This window comes from Agelaius phoeniceus, chromosome 24 (genome assembly GCF_051311805.1).
Source record: "Agelaius phoeniceus isolate bAgePho1 chromosome 24, bAgePho1.hap1, whole genome shotgun sequence".
NCBI classification, from domain to species: Eukaryota; Metazoa; Chordata; class Aves; order Passeriformes; family Icteridae; genus Agelaius; species Agelaius phoeniceus.
The window spans coordinates 1,297,082-1,313,448 of record NC_135288.1 but is presented as its reverse complement, the minus strand read 5'-3'; the positions used below and the strand labels follow the sequence as shown (position 1 = coordinate 1,313,448).

The 16,367-nt window shown below is 55.0% G+C and overlaps 4 protein-coding genes across 4 annotated transcripts; all 4 read right to left on the bottom strand.

The window, feature by feature from the left end:
- Window positions 1-2,347: 2,347 nt before the first annotated feature.
- LOC129129877 (basic phospholipase A2 caudoxin-like) lies at window positions 2,348-3,652 on the bottom strand. The gene is made up of 4 exons (XM_054647973.1): window positions 3,625-3,652; window positions 3,332-3,479; window positions 3,001-3,107; window positions 2,348-2,490 (listed from the first exon to the last, which is right to left on the bottom strand). The coding sequence occupies exons 1-4, from the start codon at window positions 3,650-3,652 to the stop codon at window positions 2,348-2,350; spliced, it is 426 nt and encodes a 141-aa protein (XP_054503948.1).
- Window positions 3,653-6,104: 2,452 nt separating this feature from the next.
- LOC143695669 (basic phospholipase A2 Sms-N6-like) lies at window positions 6,105-8,182 on the bottom strand. The gene is made up of 5 exons (XM_077190287.1): window positions 7,994-8,182; window positions 7,540-7,596; window positions 7,223-7,349; window positions 6,664-6,770; window positions 6,105-6,554 (listed from the first exon to the last, which is right to left on the bottom strand). Exons 2-5 carry the CDS (start codon window positions 7,577-7,579, stop codon window positions 6,412-6,414), a joined length of 417 nt encoding a protein of 138 aa, XP_077046402.1. The 5' UTR covers window positions 7,580-7,596; window positions 7,994-8,182; the 3' UTR covers window positions 6,105-6,411.
- A 175-nt stretch (window positions 8,183-8,357) lies between these two features.
- On the bottom strand, window positions 8,358-9,229 carry LOC129129878 (basic phospholipase A2 homolog). Its single transcript, XM_054647974.2, has 4 exons — window positions 9,190-9,229; window positions 8,776-8,920; window positions 8,559-8,665; window positions 8,358-8,482 (listed from the first exon to the last, which is right to left on the bottom strand). The coding sequence occupies exons 1-4, from the start codon at window positions 9,227-9,229 to the stop codon at window positions 8,358-8,360; spliced, it is 417 nt and encodes a 138-aa protein (XP_054503949.1).
- A 2,351-nt stretch (window positions 9,230-11,580) lies between these two features.
- LOC129129893 (phospholipase A2, membrane associated-like) lies at window positions 11,581-13,617 on the bottom strand. The gene is made up of 4 exons (XM_054647992.2): window positions 13,581-13,617; window positions 12,750-12,894; window positions 12,424-12,530; window positions 11,581-11,726 (listed from the first exon to the last, which is right to left on the bottom strand). Exons 1-4 carry the CDS (start codon window positions 13,615-13,617, stop codon window positions 11,581-11,583), a joined length of 435 nt encoding a protein of 144 aa, XP_054503967.1.
- Window positions 13,618-16,367: the final 2,750 nt, after the last annotated feature.

Below are 16,367 nucleotides of genomic sequence, written 5' to 3'. Positions count from 1 at the left end.
AGATAAGAAATTGCAGTTGTGCACTGTGAGTAAGAGTTTTGATCTCAATGAATTGGGGTTTTGTCCTGTGGAGCCAGAGCTGATAAGGCATTCATTGTTGGCTGGAGGCCAAGGAGGGAACCCAAACCTCACCCCATGGTGTGCAGGGTGAAAGGAGGGTCTGCAACAGCAGCACCAACAGCAAAGGGAGAGACTGGCCCACAGCTCGTGGCCTCTGATACATGGAACAAAATCTGGGGCTGAAAATGCTTTCATTTCCAAGTGTAATATGATTAAAATAAACTCTTAATGTGCTGGGCTCATAAATCTTGACAAACCAGTCACATTCCCTTTATCTTGCCAGGGTAGCTTTGTGCCTGCACAGCCATTCCATAGCCAAAGATGTTAAAACTGATTTTGTCCATTTCACATTTTTCCCATTGAAATTTCCACATTACCAGTGTATTTTTTTTTCCTAGGGAATCTTTGTGCAGCATTCTTCACAGAACTCAGTTTCTGCAGTAAATTTGCTTTAGAAACTGATGGTGGGTTTTCCTGGGAGGAGGAAGGCAGGCAAGAGAGCAGAGCAGAACAACTGTGATTCATCCATGGTGTGTGTTTACTCCTTGGTGGAGCTGAGTGCTCCGTAATCCACGGGCCAGGGGTGGACAATAAGCCCTGGATGTTCCCCTGGGCTCTGAGGAGGATGACTGTTTGTTCTTAGCAGCTGGCTGACAAATATGAGGGTGTTTTGGCTGTTGCTGCAGCAGGGTCAGTGTGAGCCTCTCAAGGGCAAATCCGCAGCAGGAGGATGTAGAAAACCACTGTCCCTGCCTCCTGTCTCCCTCCATCATCTTCCCTGGACTTATTTTCCCAAATCCTGCCCCTGCAGGTCAGGAATTCCGTTGAACTGGAAGTTGTAAGCATTTGGGCAGGTCCTGGCTGACCTCCATTAGCATGGCTGTGTATGGGAAGGGTTTTCTGCCCGTGCTGTTCTGTGTCTCCTTTCCCTTGTTCCTACGTAGGAGCTGCCTTCTGGTTTATCTCACAGCTTTGCCACATTTGCACCCATGGCCTCCATGCCTGCAGAGCTTTGGGAGCTGCAGAAAGGGAGAGAAATTGGGCATGAAGAATGCTCCATAATCCAGTGTGGGATAAAAGAACAGAAAAGGGAGAGAAGTTGGGCATGAAGAATGCTCCATAATCCAGAGTGGGATAAAAGAACAGAAAAGGGAGAGAAAGGGAGAGAAGTTGGGCATGAAGAATGCTCCATAATCCAGAGTGGGATGAAAGAACAGAAAAGGGAGAGAAAGGGAGAGAAGTTGGGCATGAAGAATGCTCCATAATCCAGAGTGGGATAAAAGAAGATGGTTTGTGCTGGTGTTGAGCTATGGTGGTTCCTTGGAGCTTCGTGGGTGCAAGCAGCAGCCTTAGAAGGCAGCATTGGCTCTGTCTCAGCTTCTAGAATCCTTATTGCCTGTAGAAAATGAGAAGGAATGAGTGGTTTGGAGTTATAAAGATACCACATTTACTGCAGGAGCTTGAAGCAGGGGTGCTGTTGCTTGTAGTGAAACACCTAACCAAGGCAGGAGCCCTCAGCACTGATGTGGAAATCAAATAAATTACCCTTAAAACTCCTTTATTTTAGGCCAATCACATCTCACACCTCCATTACAGCTGGAAGTGCCTCCATTGAGGCCCAGGGTACAGCCAGCCCTGGCTTGTTAGAGGTAATTAGGGCTAATTTGGGATCATGTGCTGCTGTGGCGTGGGACAAGGTGGCTGCATGGAGCTGCAGCCTGAGGAGACATCTGTGTGCAAGAAAGAGCCACCCAAACCCCCACTGGGCTCCCCTGTGCCTTCAGTGTGTGTTAATTGCTATAACAGTCATTAGAAACGGGATGGGGCTGGATTGTGGATTGAGGCTGAGCTCCTGGAGAGAAGCTGGCCTTGGAGCCTGCTTTGGGTTTGGGGTGCAGCAGCCACTTGCTGTTTCTGTGGGCTTTTTTTTCCTCTGGAGCTTTTAAGATTTACTGGTTGGCTGCAGAATGTTACTTCTGGTCACTTTTAAAGAAAAAGTATATGCAGGAACATTTTCTTCAAAAAATCAGCCCTCAAGCTCCATGCTGTTACCTACCCCTTCCACCACTGATTCCCAAAACACAACACTGGCCACAATTTTGAAACATATCTTTATTTGCAGGGTTTACCTGAGTTTTATGAGTTATTCAACCATGGGAAGCAGGTTTTCCCTGTGCTAAGGCTCTGGGGAGAGGTGCTGGACAATTCTTCAGTGCCACAGGGATGGCAGAACTCCCCAGTTCTGATGGTTCCTGCCAGGTTTGGAGCTGGGCCATGGCAGGAGTGCCTAGCAGGAGGGTGTCTTGCCCCTGCACTTGTAGTTGGGGTAGTTGCTGTAGGATTTGCGGTAGGAGCCGGCTGCCCTCTTGAAGCACTCCACTGCCCTCTTGTCGCATGCACACGTCCGCTTCTGGCACGAGTTCCCCTTTTCTGGAAGAAAATTGGGGGGGATGGAGGCAGCTGAAGGGTGTGAGGGTCAGGGGGTGTTTTTTGACCGTCCTCACAGCCCCTCTGTTGAGTTTGGGGTGTCTCAGGTGGTCTCGTGTCTGGGGTGTGGAGCATTCACTTCACTTTGATGTGTCTGTGGGTGTTTCCCTGGGTCTCTGGGATGAGCTTTCCTGGGGTCTGTGCAACAATGAGCGCTCAGGGCAGCTGTGCCAGGTCCCCATCCAGCATGGGAGGCTCCTCTCAAACCCTTGGTGTTTGGCCTCTTGGGAAGGACAAGGCCCCTCCTCAGGGAAGTCCCCAAGCTCTAAATTTCACCATAATCCAGCAGATACTTATTTGCCTTATTCCTGGCACTTTTCCTGTATTTCCACCCACTTCACTGTGTGTGATTTCCAGGCCAGGATGATCTAAAGGGGATGTTGGAAGCCAAGCTCCCCGAGTGTGGGTGGCTGTGCCTCCCTGCTCAGAGCTCTGTCCCCGCCCCGCTCTCACCGCAGGTGATGTGGTTTCTTCGGAAGCTGTAATTGTAGGTGGTCGTTTTGGGGCTGCAGCCGGACGCGACCAATTTCTTGTAGCAGCAGTCGTGGGCGTGGCAGCACCTGGGGGCAGGAGAGCCGAGGTCAGGGACAGGTGGGACAATAAGGTAAAACATCAACCACTGCATCTTTGCTGCCGCCTGCTGCTGCTGCACCGCTTCTACAGAAGCTTTAAGGACAAGCAACAATTTTCTCATTGCTAATTCCCCCCTCAGGAGCAGGACCCAGATTGCAGTGCTGTACCCAGGGAGGTGAGGAGGGCTGGGGGCTCTGCCTTGAGCCAGTACCTGTCAGTGGCATCCAGGGGCTGTTTGGAGCCGCCCCAGCCGCAGTAGCAGCCGTACCCGTTGTAAGCCAGCGCCGATTTCCCCGTCTTCTGCTTAATCATCATTGCAAACTGGGCCAGGTTGCAGCTGGCAAGGGTCAGTCCTAGGACTGCATAAGGGAGGGTTAAAAGCACCAGGAAAAGCAACCTCCCATCCCACCTTTCCACAGCAAAAATGGGATCTCACCATCCCCACCTGGCTGTGGACAGGGCCTGGGAGCTTTCCCAGGGTGGGAGCTGGTGGGGGATACTCACAGAAGAGGAGCAGCGAGAGGAGCTTCATCCTGGCAGTGGCAGCTCTGGGGTTTGGTGAGCCCAAGGTGCTGCTGGTCACACCTTTTATGGCTGTGCACCCTCAGCAGGGCCCCTCCTCTGGGGAGCCCAAAGTGGGCAAATATTGACAATCCTCACCATACTGGTCCCGCTGCTGTGCAGGTGTCCTGGCACTGCTGGAGGCTGTGGGATGCCTTATATGGTGGAGCTCTTGGCAGGAGGGTTTGGATGTGTGGGGTCTTGGCAGGAGGTTTTGGATGTGTGGAGCAGCCTGGGGCTGAGTCTGTGCATGGCTCTGGGCGTCTCAGCATTCCCAGTGCTTCCCTGAGTAAAATGAGAGAACTTGAGGGAGAACAGGAACCATTTAGTATGAGGTGTCCTTGCCCATGGCAGGGGGTGGAATGAGGTTGTCTGAGGAGTCTGTGATTCCATGATACACTTTCTTCCTGGATGACAGATTTTTTGTATGCCTTGGCTAGAAAACACTGTTCTGTGTCTTACTGTTTCCATCCTGACTTAGCTGGGCAGGGAGAAAATGCAGCCAGTGCAAAGATTCCTCCCCTTCCAACTTACCAGAGTGGCTGAGATGCAGCATTGGGAGTGGAGGAAGGTCCCATGGTCTCCAGAATGGCTGTTGCTGGAGATGGAGCTGAGCAGAGGCCATGGATGGTGGTTTTCTTGCTAGTGGGGCTTTTTCAGTGCCCAGTTCCCTCCTGCATGTGGGGATGCTCCATCCCTTTCCCCATGTGTGCTGGGCACGGTGTTTTGCTCTCAAATACCTCATGGCATGAGGTGTGTGGTTCACCTTTATTTAGAAGCAAGATAAGGCAAATGGCAGAGAAGAAAAAATGCAAGTGATGTATGATGGAAAGTGTGGGAAAAGAGGCTGCTTGTGTCGTTTGCTTGGGGAGAATCTCTGATTAAATTGGTGGTACTGAGCAATCAGTTAGCAGATATCTTCTGGCAGAGATTGCAGCTGCTTTGTGGTGCTTTTTGGGGAACCCCAGCATGGGCTAGCACTGAGGCAGAGGAGGAAATCCCCACAGGGCTGGTAGGGAAACTGAGGCAGGGAACAAGGATGCAACTTGTGTGGGAATCAGAGAGATGCTGAGAGAAGGGAACTCAGCTCAGCAAAATCTCTTCCCCCCTCTGGCATGGGCCCTTTGCCTCATCAGCTCTCTGGGCTAATTTAAGTAGTCCCCTGGGGTGGTGTTGAGTTAATTGGCTAAACCAGGATTTGCCATAATTCAGGGTTTTCCAAGTCCACAACCAGTTTTATCACAGGGCAATAAGGGATATTCTTGTCCATCAAAGTGGCTGAGCTCCACTGAGAGTCTCTCCACCCCAGCCCCTCTACCTGTGGCAGGTTTGCAGGATCCCTTCCCCAAATGGGAAATAATTCCCCCCCCCCCCAAGCCAAATGCCTCCTGGGAAGCTGTGGATTTTGTTTCATAGTATGAAAACCACAACTATTGCAGCCCAGTTTATTGCAATGCTCTCTGGGGGTGCAGCATCTGAGCCAAACCATCAGCATTTGGAAGATTTGTACAGCCGGATGTCCAAGCAGGAAAATTCACGGATGGTTAAAATTCACCCAGAATTTACAAAGGGAGAGTGTGATTCAGTTTGTCCCAGCCTGCAATCTGTCTGGGCTATCTGTGCTCTCGGTGAGGATTTGATCCTTGATTTATGCCCTGCAATTATCAGCTGTGGGCACAGGGCTCCTTCCTCCTCTCCCCCGGGATTGCACACGGAGATTCCCTGATTCCCGGGTGGCATCGCTGATTTCAGGGCTATTTCCTGGTGCCATTGATTGCAGCTATGGGGCAATCCAAGATGGGAATTCCAGCTGGGCATCAGCCCCTGAGGAAAGTGTTTTGTTGCCATTTCTGTGGCTTTATTTCCTTGCTGAGCCCCCCTAAGGTGGTTTGGAGCCTGGAGACCTGCCGGGATCAGCACCCCAAGCACAAAACCTGGGGATGCTGAAGTGGGGGGAAGCAGCCGCTGCCTGAGCTGCCTTTTCCTAAGGAATGTGCTCAGGGTTATTGCAGAATTGGGCCAAAACATTCTTTTCTGGTGAGATCTCTGTTTTGCTCAGCACTGGGTGTGACGCAAGCTCCCGGCCATGGTGTCACAGCAGAGATTTAGGGGATCACAGAATGTCTCGGGCTGGAAGGGACCCACAAGGATCATCCAGGTCCAAGCCTGGCCCTCCCACGCCATCGTGCCTGCCCCCAGCCCTTCCACCAGCCTCATTCTCCCTCTCTCAGGAAAACTGGACCTTTTCAGAGCCTGAAGGTTTAGAGCTGAGTTGGGGCAGTTCAGGGGTGAGTTGTGTCACCTCTCAAGTGTCATTTTTGCTGGGTTTCAACAGGAAACCTGTCTGAGAGGTGAGGGGTGGTCACTGGGCTCAGCTGAATCACTGCACGCTGTGAACCGGTGCTTTGGGCTCTCTGGTTTTATTTTGGAGCAACAGGAGGGAATTTGCTGAGAAGCAGAAGCGGAGGGAGCGGACAGGCTGCCAAGGGGACGCTTCCCATCCCGCCCCTCCCGGGACAGGAGCAGGGGTCCCCTCCTCCCTTGTTTTGCTGTGCTGGACCTCAGGGAGCGCCGCTCCCCCTCCTCGCATGCGGCTTCACCGGAGGGTTCCCGTCCTCGCCTGGAAGCCAAAAGGCCCCGAGCGGGAGACTCGCCAGGGCTGGGAGGCGCTGCCGGCGCCGTCCCTTCGCCGATCAGCCCGGAGATGGTTCCGCAAAGGGAGTTCTTGCTTCAGCAGCGCCCGGCTCGTCCCCGGCACCCGGCGCGGCGGCGGAGCTGAGCCCGGCCCAGCTGAGCCCGGCCCAGCCGAGCCCGGCACAGCAGCATCGCCCTCTCGCACCTGCAGGCGCCTCGCTGGCAGCGCGTCCCCGAACCTGCGGCAGCGACAGCGAGCCTGAGAGCTCCGAGCAGCCCGGGAACGGGGCCGCGGACAGGGGATGGTGCGGGAAGGGGCGTCCCGAGCCCTTTTGGGCGAGCACTCACTGCAGGACGGGATCCCCGCCCGGGGCGCAGACAGGGCCTGGGCCGGTCCCGCCGGGCACCGCCGCGCTGCCAGCCTGGCGTAGCAGCAGGCTCGGAGCAGGCAGCACCTGCGGGAGGAGCAGAGCCTGGGCTCGTCGGGAATGTGGCACCGGCTGCTGCCGCCCCAGCTGCCACAGGCTCTGCCAGCCGGGCGGGAGAGCCGCCAGCTCTGCTTCCTCCTGCTCTGGATCGCCCAGAGGCTTCTGTGTCCTGCCCGTTCCCACGCCAAGGCTCTGCCCCCCCGTGCAGGCCCTGCCCCGCATCCCGGCTTCAGGAGCGTCCCCCTGCTCTGGTGCCATCCCACGGACCGGGCAGCTGTCACTGGCACCGCCCTGCCCACTCCGGGATGGAGTTAGGGGTGAACCCTGCATCACTTTCCCTGCTTCCCGAAAACCTGACTCCTTCCTGCTACTGCCAAGCACCCGGTCTGCATTTTGCAAAGCTTCAGCGGGGGCTGCTGGGGTGGTGCAGAGCCCCGGGGTTACCCAGCGTTAGCCCTCTGGGGCAGCGTTGCCTGTACCGATCCACCGAAGCCCTCGAGGTGCCCCATCCCCTGTAGCATCCATGGGCAGTCAGGTTTCCTACGGTGCTTCCCTCGAGTCCCGGTGTGAATGGGCGTGAGTGCTTCCCGTGCGCTGTGAACACACCTAGAGTGACCATAAAATGTGATTTTTTTTTCTTTCTTTTTTTTTTTTTTTTTAAGTTATGTGCCTCTTATGAGTTATGAGGCCTGGGGAACTGGGGAGGGAAGGAGGCTTTGCTGGGAGTCCCCCTGAGGAGTGCACAGGAGTTTGGGAATGAGCCTGGCTCCTGTCTGTGGGTCAGGGATGCACTTACAGCAGGCAAACAGCATCATCATCACCAGCAGGACCTTCATCTTCCTCTCACCTGGGCCTGGGAGGAGAAACAGGGGACAGGCTCAGCCAGGCAGCATGGCCAGTTTGATGGGAGCAGCCGTGAGAAGCTTCCTCTGAAATCGGATCAACGCCAAAATCTGGAGGGAGGAAAGCAGCTGTGCCCCCTCGCATCAGCGTTGCTGCCTCTTGGCCGAGAGCGAGCGGTGTCACCTGAGCATCCCCCAGCTCCTGTCCCACCCCTCCAGCACCTCTCACCTCCCGCCCCACCGCTTTTGGCCCCCAGTGCAGCTCTCCCCGCGCAGGGCAGCCTCGCACCGCTTCCATTTGGAAGCGATTTCGCTTTTCCTACCGGCACGGGCCGCTCGCTGCCTCCTCCCAACATCCCCCCCGGATTTTTCTGTCCACAGCAGCGGAGTGAGGGGGGTGTCGCTCACCAGGGATGGTGCTCGCTGTCCGTCTGTCCTCCCGGGCAGAGCCTGCCCTCCGTGCGCAGCCCGCGAGCTCCAACTGGAAGCTCCAAGAGGACTCGTCTGTCCCAAAGCCAGGAGCGCTACGCCCCTTCCCCCGGCCAGCCCCCCTCTGCCGCGGCTGACGCAGGGCCGAGCCCGAGTTCTTGGAAAGTTTTGGGAAGATGTTGATTATTTACGGGTATTTCTCTCCCTGCCCAGCAGCAGCTCTCAGAGGACGTTGAACACGAGCATTTTTTATTTCCGCGCTGATTTAATTTACAGCGGCTCTGGTGTGGCCAGCACAGGCAGAGGGATGAAGGGCGATCCCGGCGCCGCATCCCAGCTCCCATCACCGGCACAGCCAGTTGGGGTAGAGCCGGTAGCGTTTCTTGTAGCTCCTGGCGTTTCTCCTCAGGCACAGCGCCAGGCTGCGGTCGCACTCACAGGACAAGAAGGAGCACCGGGAGTCCTGACCTGCGGGACGAGGGGAGCCCAGGGTCAGCCCCGGCTTTGGGGGGGCTGGCACCCCCTTTTCCAGGGCCCTACTCACCGCAGGAGAGGCTGCCGTAGTGCCAGCTGTAGGAGTAGGGGCGTGTCTTGGCATCGCAGTGGTACCTACGGAGGTTCTCGTAGCAAGCATCATGCAGCTGGCAGCATCTGCACAGGAGATTGGAGCTTTAGGGGATGGCATTTTCTCCCCCTCATGCCACAAATTTAAAAATATTCAAGAACGTGTCTGTGCAGGGGGTTTTTAAGTGGATTCTCACCTGTCTGTGGCATCCTTGGGCTGCCCCCTGCCCCCCAGCCCGCAGTAGCAGCCGTAGAAGCCATAATACAGAAAAGCGTTTTTCCCTGTCGCCTCTGAGATCATCTGGTGCAGCTGCAAGAGGTTCCCGTGGGCTGGGGACAAGCCTGGAGGGGGGAAATCAGGGAGACCACGCTGATTCCCTGCCCCCTCAAGAGCAGCTCCATCCCTCCAGCCCCCAAATTGGCACCAGGGTGGGGATGTCTTAGAAATTATAACACAACAGAGAGGAAATGTGTTCCCAGCTTGGCACGGGAGAGCTGTGGCATGTCTGGGAGAGCTGGTGATGGGGAGAGGTGGAGAAATCACCAGCCTGGTCCTAATTTCAATGGATGTAACTGCACAGAGAGCCTTGGGGCTGAGAGAGGACACTTACCCCACACAAACAGCACGGAGAGGCTGAGGAGAGAGTTCATCCTTCTGATGGCTCTGGGAGAGAAAACCAAACCATTCTCTGTTATTCCAACCACCTTCTTTCTTTCCTCATCATCCGGGAGCAGAGGTTCTCCCTCTCTCTGGGGAGTAGGAGCAATGAGGGGGTAAAGATGCCCCCTTGTTTCAGCACAAAGCATCAGGGATGGGAAGCAATGGGAATCAGATGGGGGAGAGGTGAGAAAAAGCAGAATCAGGAGAAAGGGAAAAAAATTGGAGGGATATTCAGCCCTCAAGGGCTGCACCCACTGCTCTTCTGGGCTGGCATCTCAGGCAGCATCTCCTGCACTCCTGCTTCCCAGCATGGCACTTGCCCAGCTTCTGGTGGAAGGAGGAAAAGAGGGAAAGCAATCCTCCATCCCCACTTACCTTGGGAAAGCCCTGCTGGCTTGCAGTGCCCTGCAGCCAGCTGTGCTTCCTTTATATACCTTGCTCCCATCTGCCTGGGTCTCCTTTGACCCAAATCTTGCTGACTGGGCTTCCCTGCAATGGAGAAGGTGCCATCCTTCCCCTTCTGAGGAATGCCTGAAATCCCCTGAGGGCCCAGCCCCGTACCCCACGCACGGGGTGGGTGCTGGGTGGGATGAGGTGGAAAAGCAGCGTCACTTCCAGCCTGAGGAGGAAGCAAACACACTCTGCCTCAGTCAGAGATGCCTCCTCCTCTGCCCTTCCCAGCACCAAGGAGCCACATCAGGGGGGAAAAGAACAGCTCTGGCTCAAGCTGGGCATGGACACAACAAGTTTGGGGCTTTCAAGGAGGTGTAAGGTGGCTCAAGGAGAGTTATCACTTCTTTGGGCAGCACTGAAAGCATCTCTAAGTGTGCAGTTCCCAGAGTCACGAGGCTGGGCAGACACTGGATGATTATACCTCACTCACCATGAGAAAACAGAAGCAAAATTAATCTTCTGAGGTGAGAAAGTCCAACTTCCCTTTGTTTCTCTCCTTGTGGTTTTTCCACCCCCTCATTACACCCTCCTGCAGGAGCCATTCAGTCATCAACTGCCCTCCTAAATTAGCACTTGTCTAATAATGTAAGTGGTCAAGGCTTTGAAATCTTCTTCCTTTCTCTGTGGATGATTATTCTTTAACCCTTATTTCCAAGAATTATGGAATCCCAGAGTGATTTGGTTTGGGAAGGACATTAAGGAAGGAAGGTGACTTGTCTGTCTTTTGTCTTTTGTGGTGGAAAAATTGGTTTTTGTTGTCCTCCACTGACAAAGTTTTCAGCCAAGCCCTGATTCCGGCTCCGCTTTGTCTCTGGTGTCACTGAGTGATGCTCCCTGGCTGGCATGTGCCTTGTGCTTATCTGAATTGCTCACAGCCCATTAATGCTCCTCTGGCTAATTACTGTCTCATTAATAATTTACAATTAATTTATGTACTCATGCTGTTTTCCTGCTTTTAGTGTGTTTACATAACAAAATGTGTTTCTATGAAATGCTTTATATTGAATTGTTTATAGCAGGAAATAGATATAAAAGAGCAGTTGTGTCATTCCTAGTAAAATCCTCATGTGCCACAAGCCAGACATCCCAGAAGATACTGGGGATACTCCTGTGAGCTTCTCCCTGTGCTGAGCTGTGCTTCAGGCTGTCCTGACTCTGGACCAGAGGAACAGAAAAATGACATCCAGCTTAGAAATCCCTGTGGTGTGAAGCCTCTTATTGCATTCCTGGGACTGTTCTGTTAGTGTTCCTCACAAAGCTGTTGGGATGTGCCCTCTGAGGTAGGGATTAGAAATTCATAGAATCCCAGATTGGTTTGGGCTGGAAGGGACCTTAAAGCCCATCCAGTGCCACCGCTGCCATGGCAGGGACACCTTCCACTGTCCCAGGTTGCTCCAAGCCCTGTCCAACCTGGCCTTGGACATTTCCAAGAGGATCCAGAGCCAGCCACAGCTGCTCTGGGCACCCTGTTCCCCAGACTCCACATTGGGATAGATGTGTGAATTACAGCCCTGTTGGGACCATGGGAGTTTTGGGGTGTCAGGCAGATGGTGTGGCTGAGGGATGTGGAAGTGCTCCCCAAACTGGGCAGCCACCATTGCAGCCCTTACAGAAAAACACCATGGAGAACCAGTTTGCATCCCTTTTATTGTATCTGATATCTTTGCTGGGAAATGAAATCTAGAGAGGAGGAAGGGACACAAAAGAGGAAGCTGCTGTGTCTTTCCAGGAACTGGTGGGGTCTCCATCCGTGGTGTGTGTCCCCTTCTCACCCTGAGCTGCACCTCACAGGGAGCCTCGGGGGCTCTGCCTTTAGTGAGCCCCCAGCCCAAGCTTTTCTTGCTGGGGAAAAGCAAAACCTGGAACTCAGTGTGCAGATTCGCCCTCCTCAGCACTGGAGCTTGCTGCCTTGGCACTTGAGCTTGAAGTAGAAGCGGTAGGAATTGTTGTAGGAGTGCAGGGAGCTGGCGAAGCACGAGGCCACCGCGGTGTCGCACAGGCAGGTCTCCCTCTGGCACCAGCTCTGCTCGGTACCTGCGGGGCGAGCACGGAGCCCTGCGGTGCCTTTCCCCCGGGGCAAGGGGAAAGAGCAGCGTGTGCCGGGACTCGCCCCGCACACACCCTCAATGCCCGTTTAATCATCGCGGCCGGGGGGCACGGGGCTGGATTCAGCCGGGTGGGAACGGGGATGGATTCAGCCGGGCGGGAACGGGGATGGATTCAGCCGGGGATGCCCCTGTGTGTGCCCTGTTCCGGGGATGGGGATGGGATGGGGATAGGGATAGGGATAGGGATAGGGATAGGGATAGGGATAGGGATAGGGATAGGGATAGGGATGAGATGGGATGGGGCTGGGAATGGGGATAGGGATGGGAACTGGGATGGGGACGGGGATGGGGATTGGAATTGGGATGGGGATGAGAATGGGAATGGGGATGGGAACTGGGATAAGGATGGGGCTGGGGATGGGATTGGGGCTGAGACTGGAATGGGCCTGGGCATGGGCCTGGGGATGGGGCTGGGATGGGGAAGGGATGAGGATGGGGATGGGGCTGGGATGGGCATAGGGATGGGGCTGGGGATGGGGATGGGGACTGGGGCTGGGATGGGGCTGGAATGGGGAAGGGATGAGGATGGGGATGGGAATGGGGATGGGGATGGGGATGGGGACTGGGCCTGGGAGGGGGCTGGGGGTGGTGCTGCTGCTGCCCACTGCCTGGTCAGCACTCACTGCAGGTGATGTTCCCATCGCTGGAGGTGAAGCTGTACGGGGTGATCAGGGGGCTGCAGCTGCCCTCTCTCAGCCTCCTGTAGCAGCAGTCGTGGGCTTGGCAGCACCTGCGGGGACACCAGGTCAAAGCGCGGCCCCCAGAGCCCCCCTCGGCCCAGCTGGAGGCCAGGGGAAGGTCCAGCCTCAAACTGAAGGCGACCAGCAAGAGAAGGTGGCAAGGGAACGGCGGGAGCTGGCTGGGGAGCGGTGCAAACCCCTCAGCGCTGGGAGGCAGCCAGCGAGCGCCTCCTCGGGAGCTGGGGGCGTGGGCCCGCTCCGGTACTCACCGGTCGGTGGCATCCACGGGGCTCCCGGAGCCGCCGATGCCGCAGAAGCAGCCGTACCAGCTGTAGGACAGCAGGGCGCTCCTGCCCGTGGCCGCCCGGATCATCCGCTCCAGCTCCAGCACGCTGCCTCCGGCCCCGAGCAGCCCTGGGGGCACAGCGGGGCTGCGGCAGGGCAGGGAGCCCGCGGGCATCCCTGCACCTCGCACCAGGCACGGGCATCACCCTGCTCTGGCACTGCCCGAACGGGTGCGTTCAGGAGTGGAATCGTGAGAGGCTTTATCCCCTCCTCTAGAATTATGGGATCATGGAATGGTTTGGGCTGGAAGGAACCTCCAAGCCCATCTGGCTTTGTTCCACCTCCTGCCATGGACAGGGACACCTTCCACTGTCCCAGCTTGCTCCAAGCCTTGTCCAACCTGGCCTTGGACACTTCTAGGATGGGGGCAGCCACAGCCAAAGCCTCCTCTCAGCCACAGCCTCCTCTCAGGGAGGATGGCTTTTTCAGTCTGGCTTTTACAGCCTCTGGATTTGGTCTGGCACAAGATATTTTAGCCCCTAGTCTGGCTCTGCTGTGCTGCAAACTGCAATCCCCCATCACCAGGATCAGCCATGGGCTTGGCACAGGCAGGAAAGGTGACAAAGGCTCCAGGGCCTCCCAAAAGAAATCTGCACATCCCAAAGGCTCCCCTTCCCTAGCCCTCCAGGACTGCAGCAGCTCTACACGAAGCACTGGAGAGAAACTGCCAGATTTAAATAAAAACCTGAACTGTGCACAAAGGCTCAGGGTTTGTAGGTGGACTCTGGCCTGGCCAGGGACAGCAGGGCACTTACCACAAGCCAGGAGCACGGCAAGGAGGAGATTCCTCATCCTGGGGCTGCCCTGGAGAGGGAACAACAAGGATGGGTGATGATCCAGGGCAGGACAGAAGCTTCTCCAGTGCCCAGAGGAGCTGGGTGCACCCGGGCAGTGCCTCAGGTGACGTTGCTGTCACTGTGGGTGCACAGCCCTGGAAGCATCCCTGGGTGAATCCTGGCTGCTCTGTATCCCAGTTTGGGATGTGGGGCTTGGCAGGGACCCAGTGCTTTGTCCTGCCTGGGGCTGCTGGAGCAGCTCAGGACCTGCAGCCTTCCCCCCACGCCCTGAGCTGCCTGATGAGCACCCGGGCAGTGAAATCCCCTCTTCTTACCCTGCCTGGACCTGCAGTGCAGCGCTGCCAGCTCAGCAGGGTGGGTTTATATCCCTGTGAGGCCCACCCCCTCCTCTGTCTGTGCTGATGGTGTCAGTTGTCCTAAGCCAGGCTTGCCAGGAACAGGGAGCTGATTCCCATCCTTCTCTTCCCCAAAACACATGAGTTTTCCCACTGCAGTGAGCACCAACTCTTCCTCCATCATCTGGCTCATCATTGGGCATGAGTCCATCTCCATCCCTGCACGAGGCCACTCAAGGCCTTGGCCATGGCCATGGTTTTAAAATCCATGGGATTTGGTGGCTGGAGAAGTGGGACAAAAGTGATTTACACTCAGGATGGCACCTCAGAGGCTGTTGAATCCTTGTTCCAGGTGTGGAGGCGGCACTTTGGGCTCAGTTTTCCTGTTTTGCCAACTCACACCCTGAAGCCTCAAAGATGCTTTCTCTTGGCTCCTTGCAACTGCCCCCCCCAAATCCATGGCTGCATTCAAATCCAGCTGTGCCAAATTGCAAGGGAGAACAGCAAACACCAGGATTGCAGATCCTGGGTCTGCAGTTTTTCTGTCTTGCCCTCAGGTTTTCAAGGCAAGGGGTCTGTGAAGGAATACCACCGGCAGCAAAGGCTGAAAAAGCCATGAAAACCCAACTTGGAATGCTTTGGGAATACAGTTTATTTAATTACCACAGCCCAAGCATGACACAGAGACACGGGGGAGACTGAAAAGCAGAGAAGATAAGGAACAAAAGCTGCTGTTTTCCCTTGAAACCGTGGGGCCAAGAGCAAACACAGACACAAATGCAGGTTTCAGGCAGTATGCAGGGCCCCACCCTCAGGATTAGCCACACTCCTGGAGAGGGGAATTTGGGGTTGGGAATTGCGAAGAAATGACCTCCAGACTGGTCTGGAGTCGAGAAACCTTTGTTGAAATTCCTGAGAGCCACCAAAGCCAACACTGGAAGGGATGTCACCTCTCAGCTGCCCTCCAGGGTGGCAGAGCTGTCTGTCCCAGGGTTTTCCTTCCCTCTAACCCTTTATTTCCTGCTGCAAGTGGAATAAAACCCCATCCAAGCCTGTTAAGGATGGGGAGTGACATCTCACCTGCCTCCCTACTCGCCATCTGCACAATAAACCACTCCAAAATACCCCAACCCCTCTTTCCCCACCTGACTTTTAAAACCAGGGCATCCCTAATAATAAATTAATCAATCCTTTCCCCCCTTCCTCTACAAAATACTTCCAGAAGGTTTTCCCCACTGTGGTAGTGGCTGTCTGTGCTGCACCTTCTTTGGCAGGCCCTTGGATTTGGGGGGGAAATCTGAGGTTTTGCTGTAGAGTTTTGATAAATCTGTGTGGAAAGCATTGTCCAGAGACATAAATGGAGAGCAGAGAGCTGGGATCCCATCGTGGTTTTAACCAAATACTCTCATTTAAAACCCTCCTTCTCTGTGGAGGACCCATTCAGGGGAGTGCCCACCTGAAGCTAAACCCTGTCTTTAACTAACCCACAAACTCGAGGCCTTAAAAACCACCTGTGGAAGTTATTATCCCATTGGAAATGTGGAACTTTTCAGCCTTCCTGTGGAGCAAGGAGAGCTGGGTATCTCCCACCCATCTGTTTGCTCAGGCCCTTACTGAAGTGCAAACACCCCGTGTGCTTTGATCTGCAACATTGCTAAACATCCTGGGCTGGGGTGAGCTGATAGGAAACTATTTCCCTACTTATTTTATTTCTTTTTAGTGCACAGGTTGGCCTTGATCCTCCCACCCTGCAGGGTGGAGACCCCAGGTTTATGGTGGAAATTTATTGCTTGTTTCTTGCTGCCTTCGATGGGCATCTGTCAGTGGGAGCAGCAGCTGCTTAAGTAGGAGTGGGTTTAGGAAGGGATTAATGGGGGGAGATGGAAAAGGTTGGTGTAATGTGGAGTGTTCCTAGAAGGAAAACTGGGCTGTTTCCCAGAAGACAAACTGACTCAGGGATCATTTGTAGCCAGGGGGGATCAGGAGGACTCCCCCCCCTCCCAGCTGCAGCTTTCCCAGCACAAAGAAACTCCCCCAAAAGAGTTGTTTTAGATCCCCTTGTGATCTTGTGTGTAAAGTGTAATTTTAAAAAGGTGTTTTCCTCAGAATTCATGAGTTTGGGGTTATTTGTCTGGTTTGATTCAGTGGCCACTGAATCACAGGGAGGTTAAAGCCAGTCTTGTGCTCCCATCGTGCTGCCTTTGCTCAGGAGGGGCTGTAGCACCCTGGTTTTAAACTGTTGGGGCTAAACCCCAAAGATTTGGGTGTTTCAGCAGGGTGACACCGCTGGGGTTTTGCTTTGGGTGAGTTGGAGGAATGGGAATTCCTGCAGGAGGGCTGGGACACCCCAGCACCAGCGTCACCTCTGGCTGGAGTTTGTGAGAGCCCTGAAGCACCCCCGGCTCCCCGC